The 12,835-nt window shown below is 38.3% G+C and overlaps 1 protein-coding gene across 2 annotated transcripts in view; it reads left to right on the top strand.

Moving 5' to 3' along the window:
• GRB10 (growth factor receptor bound protein 10) overlaps positions 1-12,308 on the top strand; it is a 116,640-nt gene extending 104,332 nt beyond the window's left edge. For both annotated transcript variants that reach the window (XM_017738726.1, XM_017738727.1), the window contains 9 exons: positions 1,656-1,793; positions 2,324-2,434; positions 3,643-3,741; positions 5,208-5,285; positions 5,948-6,064; positions 6,939-7,005; positions 7,987-8,074; positions 10,755-10,848; positions 11,662-12,308. In XM_017738726.1, the coding sequence (XP_017594215.1) occupies positions 1,656-1,793; positions 2,324-2,434; positions 3,643-3,741; positions 5,208-5,285; positions 5,948-6,064; positions 6,939-7,005; positions 7,987-8,074; positions 10,755-10,848; positions 11,662-11,808 (939 nt within the window). In that variant the 3' untranslated portion in view covers positions 11,809-12,308. The remainder of the gene's footprint in view (positions 1-1,655; positions 1,794-2,323; positions 2,435-3,642; positions 3,742-5,207; positions 5,286-5,947; positions 6,065-6,938; positions 7,006-7,986; positions 8,075-10,754; positions 10,849-11,661) is intronic.
• Positions 12,309-12,835: the final 527 nt, after the last annotated feature.

Raw genomic sequence — 12,835 nt, 5'->3', positions numbered from 1 at the left:
AAGTGGAGAATTGAATTTGCTTGTTAATACAAGCAGCAGGACTCCCCAAAAGAGCAAGATGTTCTTGAAGATGGAAAAGTTTTGAGGGTAACTCAAGTGGTAGCAAAAGGAAAACCTTACAACCTCATGAGGTATGAGAGTTTGCTTCTGGGAGGGCTCAGAAAGGTACAGTCCTGGAGAAGCATAAGTCTTGGGGGTTAACACAAGAGGGTGGGGGAAAGAGGGTGAGTATATTCTCTCTAGTTCATTGTTTAACCACAAAAAATTATCTTCGTTAAAGTATATCTTTTAAGTACTTCTTTTCTTTTAAAAAACACACAACCATTTTTCAGAATTTCAGTGGCAGTTGTAATTTATTGAAGGTAAACCTCCTGCAGCCTTGTAGTCATTAACCATGTTGCGTGTGAGGCCACCTGAAACACTGAGCAATTCTGCTGGTTTTAATGACACACATAAGAGGGAAGAATATTAAATACCATCTCATGATATCATATACTGCAATAAGAGCTAGTATTTTTAGTCATGACAATAGCATTAAAACCACTAGGATCTGTTTTCCTAGTCTCAACCTGGCTCAGACATGCAGAAAAGCTTGCCATCTTAGTTTACCTTTGTTTTAGCTGACTAGACAAAAAGAATCTATTCTCCTTTTGGTCTTTCCCTTTCACAGCTGAGAAGTGAATTCATAGTACAAATAGAAAGAAAATTGATGGTTCTTTCCCATTGTGTTAGATGAGATGAGGAGGAGGACTGGAAAAAAATAGGGTTTAATGCAAGTAAGAATTTTGACACAGGGCACTGGTTTTGGTTTTGTTTCCTGTGGGCATTGTCCGCCAAATAAGACCAAAACACAACTTTGAAGAATTGCAGAGACATCTGGACCAACAAGATTCCTGCAGTTTTCTTCATACTTGTCGAATTTATTAATTTGGCATTTAACTTACTGATCAAGCCCTCTGTCATTTAAAAATCCGGGCTGTTGTAATAAGGGAGCAATCCATCAGTTCTCCTACATAATTAATGCTTCCTTCCTGTGATACATCACCAATTATTCTGTATGTAGTCCTTCTACTTACGTCAAGAACATAAATGCTTCTGAATCTTGAAGTCTGGTATAACTGCTGGCACTTACTTGACTGCTCTACATGTCATTTTCAGTTAAATACTCTGTGGTCTTTTATACCTCCTGTCCTGGGAAAACTTGAAATCCTGAAATAGGCTCTTCCCTTTCAAAAACTTTAGGATAAAGATGGAGATTTTGGCCAATGTTTCCAGTTAGACAATTTGCCAGAATTACTGTGACACAGTATTATTTTAAGAATTAATAAGCTTACTTTCTCTCCCTTCAGGCCAAGTGCAAGATGAATGGGGATACAGAGAAGCGATATCTTTTTTGAGATTTAAATCTTGATGCAGAGAATAGGAAGGTGTCACTTGCAGGAGGAGATGGCCAGGTAGATGCAATGGGAGGAGCAGGAATATCTATTTCGGTTGTAAATCAGATTAAACATCTAGGTCAGTTAAAGCCCAGTGTGAAACTGCACCTCAAGTCAGCATAGTGATTTGCCATTTTCTTCTCTGTTCTGCAAATACAGTGACAATTTTATAATTCATCCATAGGACACAATGTTCATCTACATTTTCCTCTCCAACAGAACTTTTTAAACTCCAGTAGCTGCCCTGAAATTCAAGGTTTCTTGCATGTGAAAGAGCTGGGTAGGAAATCATGGAAGAAACTGTTTATGTGTTTGAGGAGATCAGGACTTTATTGTTCTACAAAAGGAACTTCAAAGGTAAGATTAAAAAAGAAGTTGCACAGTAGTAGCATGTGAAAGCATTTTCTGCTTTTACAGTGGGTATTTTTTGCTGTTTTTTAAAAATTTCCACACAGTGTTCCCTTTTTTTATTCCATAGAAAAGGATAAGTAAGGCACGATCAAATGACAGTCAAGCCCTGGGCTCTCGATGCATGAACACAGCCATAGAGTTTCAATATAAAATAAAAACGAACCAGCTAGGCAACATCATTGGGGCCACTAAAGTTGTGCTAACCTTCAGATTTCTCTGAAGCAATGTAATAGGCCAGGCCATTTTTAATGTGATGTGTTTGCACAAGTATTTTGTGAGCTTCTTGTACCAAGCACCTTCAGCTGGTAGGCTGATATTTAGGGGGTGTGTGCCATGTCCACTCGAGGGCTGCCTGGGAGAGGAGCAGCGCTCGTGCACTGCCCTCTGTTGGAAGCTGGGCTTGAGAGACTGCAGAGCTTGCACAACATCTTCCAAAATCTTTCACTTACCTGTGCTAAATCATGTTATTTCCCCAGGAGCCAAGACATTTGCAATTGTTGGCTGACCTAGAAGACAGCAATATCTTCTCATTGATAGCAGGCAAGAAGTTGTACAATGCCCCTGCAGAGTATGGATTTTGTATAAAGGTAAACCTTCTCACTGAATTCTTTCAAAGTTCCAGACGGTGTTGGTAGCTCAGAGTCACCCCAACCCCCAGCTAAATGGGATTTGTATGTAAAACTCTGCAAGCCTTTTCTGTCATGAGGACTTGATCTTTAACATCTTTCATTTGGCAGGCATGTCCTGTGAATCTTGTCATCATTTTATGTGACACTTTTAACACTTTATCTGGTGCTCCTTTGGTTTGGGAAATTTTTGTTCAAGAGCAGCTCAGTGCTGAAGCATGGTGTGCTTGTGAGGTGGCCTTGGTTCACCTCACAGATGAAAGCTTTTCCAAGTTCTCTAATTGAATAGAAAAGTTTCTGTGGACAGCAAGCACCAAAACTATATCGCAGCAAGCTCTGATGGGGTGCAATTTTACCATTATTGTGGGCCAGAGGTTCGCCTTTATTTAAAGAGGAAGACTGTCTTGGAAAAATGAATATAAGAATAACCAGTTGCCTTTGAAGATTTTTAAAACTGTTGTGCTGAAAGATTCATTTGGAAAGTATTTCAATGCTTTGAAAAGTGTAATTTTCTGAGAAGAAAATAAAGCTGGGAGCTGGTTTTATGACAGTAGTGAAGCAGTTTCCTTCCTAGCAGCCATTGCAGAGCTAGAAAACAAGGGTTTGCATCAAAGAGACTGGCTGCAGGACAGAACCTGAACTGATGGAAGCAAACTTTCAGTTACCTTCTGTTATGGAAACTTTCATCCTTCATCTCAAATGGGAGTTTATAAAACTTCTCACAGATTTGAAAAAAAAAAAAGATAACAAAACCCAAACCACCAAAAAACCCCCTTCAACTACCACAACCAGCAAAACTAAGTGCCCAGGTCTGGTTTTGAGTTCTCAGCATGGCTTGAGTACCTTGTTCCTATAAACTGCTAGAACTGCACATTATTTCAAATCATCGAATCATAGAATATCCTGAGTTGGAGGGGACCTACAAGGATCAATGAGCCCAGCTTCTGAAAGTCAGGAGGCACCAACATTTTATCTTGTTGGACCCAGCTGAGAAAGTGGTTTCTTTCAAAGCATGCTCAGCCTCTCCTGAGCTTTAAATTCAGTGTGGTGGGAGCTTTTTCTGGCTAATTCTTTAGACTTGTACTGCACCTTCCTTTTACCCTGCAGTAAGCTTACAGTGTTGTTGGTTTTCTAATGAATATATCTGACTTCCCTCTACTACTTTAAAGCCAAACAGAGTGAGAAATGAAACTAAGGAACTGCGGTTGTTGTGTGCTGAAGATGAGCAAAGCAGGACATGCTGGATGACTGCGTTTCGACTCCTCAAGGTATTTAATCTCTTCTAGTTTTGCAAAGCTACACCTATAGTTAAGTGGCATTTGTTATTTTGTTAATGAGAAATTACCTGTGTGTTCTTAATTATCATCTGCTCCAAAACAGTATGGATAAGAGAAAAATGCCAAGCAGACCTGTCCCACCTAAGAATTTAAGCACAGGACAGAGGTCTATTCCTTCCACATATGAATGAAGTATAATTTTAGTTTTGGACCCAAATTTGAGATACGTGAATGAATTTAAAAACCTGCTTAACAAGGTATTTTCAAGTTATCATAAAGCTAATGTTTTCATAATGGTAAGTGGTTCTCTTAGCCAGAACAGAATGCCTTTTGCAATTTTTGTGGTTTTTTTCATTTTTTCTGGAAGTTCTATTAGAAGTAACAAAGATAAGTAACCCTATGTCTGGGTGAAAGTTACTCATATCTAAGAGCAAACAATGAAATTTCTTGATAATGTGATAGGAGGCTTCACTGCTTTTTGAAACAAAATCAGGATGGAGAGAACTGAGGAGAAAGCTGACTATTTTGTGCCCTTTGAACCAGAGAACGTCCTGATCTTCATAGGAAAATGTACATAAATTCTGGTTTGGTTCTAAGTCTTTTTCTGAATGTTCTGCCTTGAAAACTGCTGTGTTCTTCTGTACCTTACTATGTCCTACATACAGAAAAAAAAAAAGTTTGTTTTTAAGACACACCAAAAGATGATTAAAGGTGTACAGTCAGTGAAAATTAAGGCTGTGCCCCAAGGCTGTGTTCATAACCCTCCTTTTTATTCATCATCTCATTTAGCTTTCCATAGTCCTGTATTACCCTGTATAAACCATTTCAGTTAGAACATTCAGTAATCAATGTTGCTATACTTCAGCACTGTGCCTCTAGGGAAGGCACTGAGTAGGTGTTTTTCCTACCATCCTAGCTACTAGTGTTGCTAAAATTTATCATGTTCAACCAAGAGCATGACTGGAATTCAATCACCTTATTTTTTTAAGGATGAGAAAAGTACCAAGTGATATTTCCTGGTGAAATTTATTGAAAGAGCTAGTGAATTAGAAAGGTTCTTATTTTTTATCTTTATGGAAACCGGGTTTGGATGTCTTGCACAGATATTTTTTAAGTTCTAGGAGGTAAAAAGAAGGGAATTAATGTGTCTGTTCTGACTTCAACTGAAAGCTTGTGTTCTACAAGGCAAACATAGTGGTAGCTGAGAGTGGCAGAAATTACCTGTGTATATCACTCAAGCATGTATTTTTTTAAATAAAACTTGTGCATATTTACTCTTTGATTGCCACCTGCCAATCACTATTACTCAATGCAAATGGCTTTGGGACAGCTTCTGATCAGGAAAATAATAAACTGGTGGCACCTTGCTCCAGTATAAGTGGTATTATGAAATCACTATAGTTTTTTTCCCTAGGGCATATATTTGAATAATGATGTCCTTGTGTTTCTGTTGGCAGTATGGAATGCTATTGTACCAGAATTATAGAATTCCTCAGCAGCGAAAAGCCATGCTTCCACACTTTTCCACTCCAGTAGTAAGTAATGAACTTTACTCACTGATATGTTGGAATGTTGGAAAAGATATATTTGCTTTTGCATTTTAAAAGTGGAAAATTTTACGCTAAGAAATGTAAATTCAGCATTGTGTAGCAAATCAATGTAAAGTTCATGTTTTGCATGAGTACAGTTCCCATGGTTGGCTCTCCATTATCTTAGGCTTACATGATCCACATGATTGAAAAATCTTGGCTACGTCATGCTCTTTGAGATGTACGGTACAGAGACATCTGGCTGTCTCTGCAGAAGCCAGCTTAGGTCTGGCAAAACTAACACGTAAATTTCCTAAAATATGTTGGGCCAAGAGCTGACTGTTACCTACCTAAAAGGGAAGATCCTATATTTGGATCCCAACTGGTCCTGAGAATTACTGGAATATTGTAATAGGGCAAGTGGGCAACTTGAGCAAACAGATTTTATTCTGAGCTTTTGAATCGTCTCCCTCCCCTACGGTTGAAAAAGAAAAACCATCTATTTTTGTCTCTGAATCTTTTGAAAGGGGAAAAAAATAAGATGTATTTTCTGTGCTTTTGAAGGAGGACTTTGGACAGTCTTCTGAAACCAAAACAGTTTGAAATGAAACTCTCAAGCTGGTTTTTTCTTTCCCTGTTTTTTGAAACAAGTGAAAATTCCTTTTCAGAGAAGTGTATCTGAAAACTCACTAGTAGCAATGGATTTTTCGGGGCAAATAGGAAGAGTTATTGAAAATCCTGCTGAAGCACAGAGTGCTGCCTTGGAAGAAGGACATGCTTGGAGGGTAGCTATCTTCTCTTCTTTTCTATTTTTGCGATCAGTAAGTGTCTGTTGAGAGCCAAAACACAGAGTGTGCTATGATGTTAGTGCAGTGCTGGTCACAGTATAGCTTAGCTCCAACCTGAAGCAATCACACTGCAAGCATGCAGATCTGAAAGTCAATATCCATCTTTAGCAAAACTGTCACATTCACAACAACCTTCTACCACTGCTTCTCTGTCCCCCTAGTGTCCAGAGGAAAGTTGAGGGGGAAAGCAGACCCACCAGAACTTTACTGCCAGTTTGCAAAACCAGTCTCTGAGGAGGAATATGTCAAATTAAATGCTTCCCCACATGGAAGAGGCTGGGGCTCTGACTAATGGCTTGCTCCCAGTAAGTTTAATTGCAGAATATACAAGAGGCAGGACCTCTTGCAATGAAAACTGATGTAACTTGTTTATAGTGTCTTGTGGACAGACAGCTGCAGTACAAGTTTTCCCACATGCTCGTCTTTTAGGGAAAAGGAGTCATTACTGAAGCATTAGCTGGTGCTTTATGTACGGGAGGGAAATACTGCTTGATTTACTGAGTGCCTGGTGTTTTGCCTGAGCAGAAACATATCAGACTTTTCTTTTTTTCTGTCTTTTTTTTTCCTTTTTTTTTTTTTCTTTTAAGATACTGAGCTTTCATCATTAACATCTGGCTTGTGTTTTAAGCCAACTGAAATGAGCTGCTGCTTGTAGATTAGCCCCCTTCAAAGTTGCATTTCTTTTTCTCATCCTTGCATTAAATCTGCCCAGCCCCCAGTTTCCTGTAAATTAAATTTGTATTGCATGTGCACTAATTCTCTTCTCCTGAGGCGTTAGTGTGGATTTAACGGTAATTCATTTTCTCTATAGAAACGTAGCACAAGAATGAACATCTTGGGTAGCCAAAGTCCACTCCATCCTTCCACACTGAGTACAGGTAAATTCTGATGGTTTGTAACCATAGTATCAGAGGCCTCTGTGGGTAAAGAAAAGGTACATTTCATATAGAGTGCAACCATGTAGAAGGAATGCCTTGACGTCACGTACGATCTTAATCAGTAGCTTCTGTGTCATTTAACATCCTTACCCATATGAACACCGTAGAAGGAGCTTGTTTTCCTTTGATGGCCCACTCAAGCTTCTCTTTAGGACTAGTCTTTTGAAACCCAGATTTTGTAAAAACAGACACTCCATAAATGTTTCCATTTAAAAGAATCCAGCAGTTAATTGGCTGTTTTGGACAAGAAAAGTCTATGAGTGATCTTTTAATCTTTAAAGAGTAGAAATGAGAGTTTTCAAAACAGAATTCATTCCATAATAACTGAAAAATGTAAAATATGCAGGTCCTGAACATTTCTTTGAAATTGTAAGTTTAATAAAACAACAGGAAATTTCATATTAATATCCTAGACTTCTTGGAAGAAATACAGCTATTCTCTTTTGCTATTCTGTTAAAAGAATTTTAAAATACCATTTGAAAAACAAAACAATAAAGATAAAAGTATTTGGGGGTAACTCGACTCTTGAAAGCACCATCTGAAGTGCTTTTCTTTATTTGAGAGTTAGAGAGACTTATTTCTAACTTGTTCACTCACACGTTGTGTTCTAAGAATTTTTAGTCCCAACATTTTCAAGAAGCTATGAGAAGGCAATATTCTAAGAGACTTCTCTTGTTTACCTGATTGTATATCTGCAAATCAGAAAATACATGGAGATAATGCCTCTCTACTTGGTATATTAAGTAGATGCATTTTTTTATATTTATTCTTTTATTATGTAGGTTGATGGAAGATACTTTATATTCTGTAAGAGAACTATACCCACTTTTAAAATGTTTAAATAATTAGTATGTGGAATAAATGGTTGCATGTGTAACTGTTTTTAACCGTCCTCTCCTTCTTTTTCCTCTCTTCTCCAGTTATTCATAGGACACAGCACTGGTTTCATGGCAGAATCTCTAGAGAAGAATCTCACAGGATTATTAAGCAACAAGGGCTTGTAGATGGGTAGGTATTCTTGTTGCTCAGTATTTATGATCTGAGAGTCTAATCTTTACAGATGAGAGCACAGCTTCTGCTGTAATGGTTTACAGGTTTCTGAGCACTTCTGAGTAACCTGATTGCCGAGTAGCCCCGTTATAACCTATGCCTGGATTCCAAAAAGTCAGAGTGTGTGTTTGTAGGAGTGGGTCCTAACTTTTAATTTGAAAAGTAAAATCTTAGGAATACACTTAAATGTCCTTCTTTTTTTCCAACAGAAGCAATCAAGTTTTCGTCAGTGTTAGAACTTGAAAATAGTTAATTCTTGTAATCTGCACTGAGGGCATATTTTTCAAGCAAAGCTGTACCTAACCATTTGCCTACAAATTTATAATCAGCCATCCATGCTCTTTTGCATGAATCAGAGCAGCTAATGGTGCTGGCTCACTATTTATTTCTGTTCTAGAGCAAAGAAATTGAAGTACCTGTTCCAGCACTCTCTAAAATGTCTGTAGTTGAGATTTAAGTATCTCCTAAGCATCTGTTTTCCTTATTTATATGCAGTTATAGTTACTGAAGGGAAGTTGCATTCAGCAATGTTTATTTGCAGGATGGGAAAGGCATGGTTGCCTTTGGTTCACTATCCTCACTGCTCTCAGGGTTAAGGTAGAAACATCCATGTTGGCTTCACAGGAGACAGTGAAATTCAAACCTTTCTTCATCGTTTTCTGATTCGAAGCAACACTAATCTTTCTGAAGACTAAAATACATTAGGGAAGTAAAAATTGCATGTATATATTCATCGAGCAGTGTTTGCTTATTTTTGGGGCAGTCTTGTCTAGGCTAAGGCAATTGGGTTTAGCTTAGCAGGTCCAACAGAGAAGAAAAGCTAAGAAAGCAAAGGAGCACTGCTGACTTTTTGGGTTTCTGGTTTTCTCATACCACATATCATTATAATCTTGGGCTCATTTTGACTCGCTGCCTTAGGAATCCAGTGGTCCATCCTTCTTGAGGTCTTCATAAATGTGTTCATGTGTTTGAGGCTGTGTTAAATTTGTGCCTGATCAGCTTACTTACTGTGGAAGGTGAAAATTGGTTAGTTTGGCCATAATAAGGTCCATCAGCAGTGACAAAAGAACCATGTTACCTATGTGCTCTGAGATCTAAGGATCCTGATTTTCAGGGTGGAAAACTCCTGCCTACGTTTTCCTGCTCTGTGTGTTCTTGAACAAAAGGAGGCAGAAAGTTAAGTTTCCTGATGGTTCGTGGAAGAGGCTCAACAATGTATACAAGCAACTGATGCTGCTATCTTTGATATGTCTTGAAGCTCCTGTTGAGGGTGCATCTATCTTTGTAGTCACTGTTTGTGTGGTAGCTGGTTGCTTGCCAGAGGTTGAGTAAACAGTTGCAGCATCAGTTGTGCAAAGCTTTGCTTTGTGCCACCAGCTTACGATACCATGCATTATCTGAAACAGCTAGATAAAAAATAATTGAGATATCTGCATGAACTGCAGTAACCACAGGGCAGGTAAGGTCTTTCTCCCTCACATGGATCCTAATTTATAAATGCTTTTGTCCCTTTTCCACACATCTGGTCTTCCCAGGATTATAAAGGAATGTTCAAGTACCATGCATGACTTCTGAGGGTGGCAAGACATGCCTGTCCCCGACTACTGAACTGACCCTGGTTATGATGGTGCATTTTTGTGGTACTGACATTTCTCAATCAGTTCTGAGGAGCTGGAGTAAATTCTTTGGGTTCTTAAGACTACAAGCAGTTCTTGCAACTGCGCCTTGGGAAAGTGTGTTCCTGGCTTAGTGGTCAGCAATTAAGAGGCCTACCCCAGTCCTGTGCTCAGCCATCTCACAAACCCACTGATTAGTGTTATAAGCCTTGTGCCAAAAGTACATTCTTGTTTCCTGTGGCGTGGAGAGGATCTGCTTCCTTAGTTCATAAATGTTAAGGGGAGGAAACACGGGGTTTCTTATCTAGCTCTTTTCCTCCTCTTCCCAGTATGGATGTTAAATAAAGTCCATTTGGGGTAGGACTTCAGTTTTGTGGGTTAACTTAAAAGTGACAGCTACATAGTGTATGATGTTGGTAGCTGTACGCCTAAAGTACATTTTTTTCCGTAATGCTGAGGGAAAAATACCATGAGTGTTCTAGAGGAAACATCAGTGTGTGTTTTCCCCATCTTGATGATGTGGAAGCTACATAACTGGGAAATAATTTTTAAAAAGTATTGAGCTGTTACTGTGCAACTGCAGCCATTTAACCTACACATAATTTTGCTGACACTGGATTTTTGTGAACTGATGCAAGATAGTAGAGTGGGAACAGATTCCCATATATTACTTTGCCATCTACAGAACTTCAGGTTTTCTCTAGAATTAAATGATAACATTTTCATCATGAGAGCATGTATCATTAATGGAAAGCTGAGTTAGAGGGAACCTTAAAAAAAGCCTCATAGGTACATTCTTAGGGGAAGAATTACCGTCATGTATGTTGCACCTCTTGTTTCTTCATCTGTTAATGTTGCATAGGTGTGGTAAAGTAACTGAAAGCAAATTGCCAGTTATGGAATCACCTCTTAAAGCAACTAAAGAAGAGTTTGGCAGTGGCACAGAATTACTTAGTAGTTCTGATTATTTAAGAACAAAAAATAGGAGTATTCAATTTGTTCTTAAAAATGTTCTCTCTTAGATTATTTCTTCTCCGGGACAGCCAAAGCAATCCAAAGGCATTTGTACTTACGTTATGCCATCATCAAAAAATAAAGCATTTTCAAATCTTGCCGGTAAGTAGATTATTTTTGATACTGATAACACAACCCAAAATTTTAAACCATGAAGTTTTTGCCAACTTCTGAGGAGACCTCTTATTAATTACTGATGTAACTAACAAGGATGTTTCCATTAGCAAGTATGTAAGCAGATAATCTTTAGAATTGTCAAATGTCTGATTAAAATTATTGATTAACATTGCTGGAAAACTTAGTGTAAGTCACCACATCATACAAGTCTGTAATGCACGGAACTTGTTCTCTGTGACTGACAGCAACAACAGCAGCTGTTGTCTCCCATGTCACTTAAACAAACATAGAATAACTTTGGGAAACTTTAAAAAGTTTTATTCTGGAGGTTATCCAATAATGTTGAGCTTCAAATAATGTTACACTGAGAATTTGGAAAACAATTTGATTTTTATCTTAATCAAAAGAAGCATGAAAAAATTTAAGATTTTGTAGACCTTTTTATTATTGTTCCAAATCCTCCTCCCTTGTTTAGCCTACCAATTTTACAAACAGCTACCAAATCCTTTTGGGGTACTTTTGTTTTATCTAATGAATGCCAGTGCTGTCTGTACAACTTTCAATTACTCCGCCCACAAGCTTTCACTTTCATAAGCAAAACGTTACAAGTTGTGTTAAGGTATGTTTTTTCTAGTGCTGTGCATGTCACAAAGAACTGCAGGCACTGGGTTGCTTGGGCAACCAAGTGCCAACCAAGTGGCCATCATTTATTTATGTCACACACTGGTGGTATTCTCTAAGTTTTTCCGTGCTTGTATCTCTTCATGAGCAGCCTAACTTGATGTTTTGTTTTCCTAGTGTGAAGATGATGGACAGATATTTTTCAGTCTGGATGATGGGAACACCAAATTCAGTGATCTAATCCAGCTTGTTGAATTCTATCAACTAAACAAAGGAGTCTTGCCCTGCAAACTCAAACACCACTGCATCCGAGTGGCCTTATGACCTTAAATCTGACTCTCACTGAAGACTGGATTTGATAGAAGAGTAATTGTAAGAGAACGCTGACACTGGGGAATTGGCAGATTCGTAAGTTGGTTAAAAAAGATAAATATTATGCACCTTGGGACTCTGAAAGGGATGGATTCGACAGGTGCCAACAGACCAAGATTGCTGGTTTGTCTAACACCTAAGAGTGATTGCTGCTGAGTGTCCCAGCATCCCAAAAATGGGGGGAGGGTCTGTAAAACAATGAGTAAATTTAAAACAAAACTGGAAACTATCTTGGCTGGGCCACTTAACAGGAACAAGTGTGAAGAGAAATCTTTGAAAAGAACTCTTGCCCTGGAATAATCTTGACAATTAAGACTAGTGTGTTTACTTTTTGTATTGATCACTTTTTTTGCACTCCTACTTATTTTCGGATATTGTATGCAGCCTATATTAGGAGCTGATGTGGCTTTTAAAATTCATGCAGGAGTTGGGTATTAATCTGCACCCTAAAATGTATGGAATGCTTCAGCCTAAAAGGATCTAGAAGAAAATCAAGAAGTGTGTGTGTGTGTGTGTGTGTGTGCGCGCGCGTCTCAGTACTTTCCTGAGAGAGACCTGAGGTTCAAAGATCTGCAGATGTCTTTGAAGAAGCAATGAGGATACAATTCTAAAAGAACATACCACCAATATACGTACTCTTAAAACTGTTGACTTGTAGCATTATGGCTGTAGTATGTTGATGGCATATTAGTGGCATCCAGTCATGCAGAAACTGTATTAGATTCTATGCACAAATTTTTATTATTGGAGTGGTGGTTTGTTTTTTACAGCCTTTTGACTGTTTTCCTGAGGAAACTTACTGTTACTAAATAGAGTAGGACTGAATGACTACACTTGTATTTGAAACCACCATTTTTTGTGAGAAGATTCTTCTGCAGGTAGTCTTAGTATGACAAAATAAAAAAAAAAATTAAAAACCAGTGTTTTTAGCTTTATAGCTCCTTGAATTTTCAGACTGTTTCAAAGAGCTCTTTCGATA

Source organism: Corvus brachyrhynchos, unplaced genomic scaffold, assembly GCF_000691975.1.
Source record: "Corvus brachyrhynchos isolate BGI_N302 unplaced genomic scaffold, ASM69197v1 scaffold23, whole genome shotgun sequence".
In the NCBI taxonomy this organism is placed as follows: Eukaryota; Metazoa; Chordata; class Aves; order Passeriformes; family Corvidae; genus Corvus; species Corvus brachyrhynchos.
Note: the sequence above shows the minus strand (reverse complement) of the source record. Positions and strands in the feature narration are given on the sequence as shown.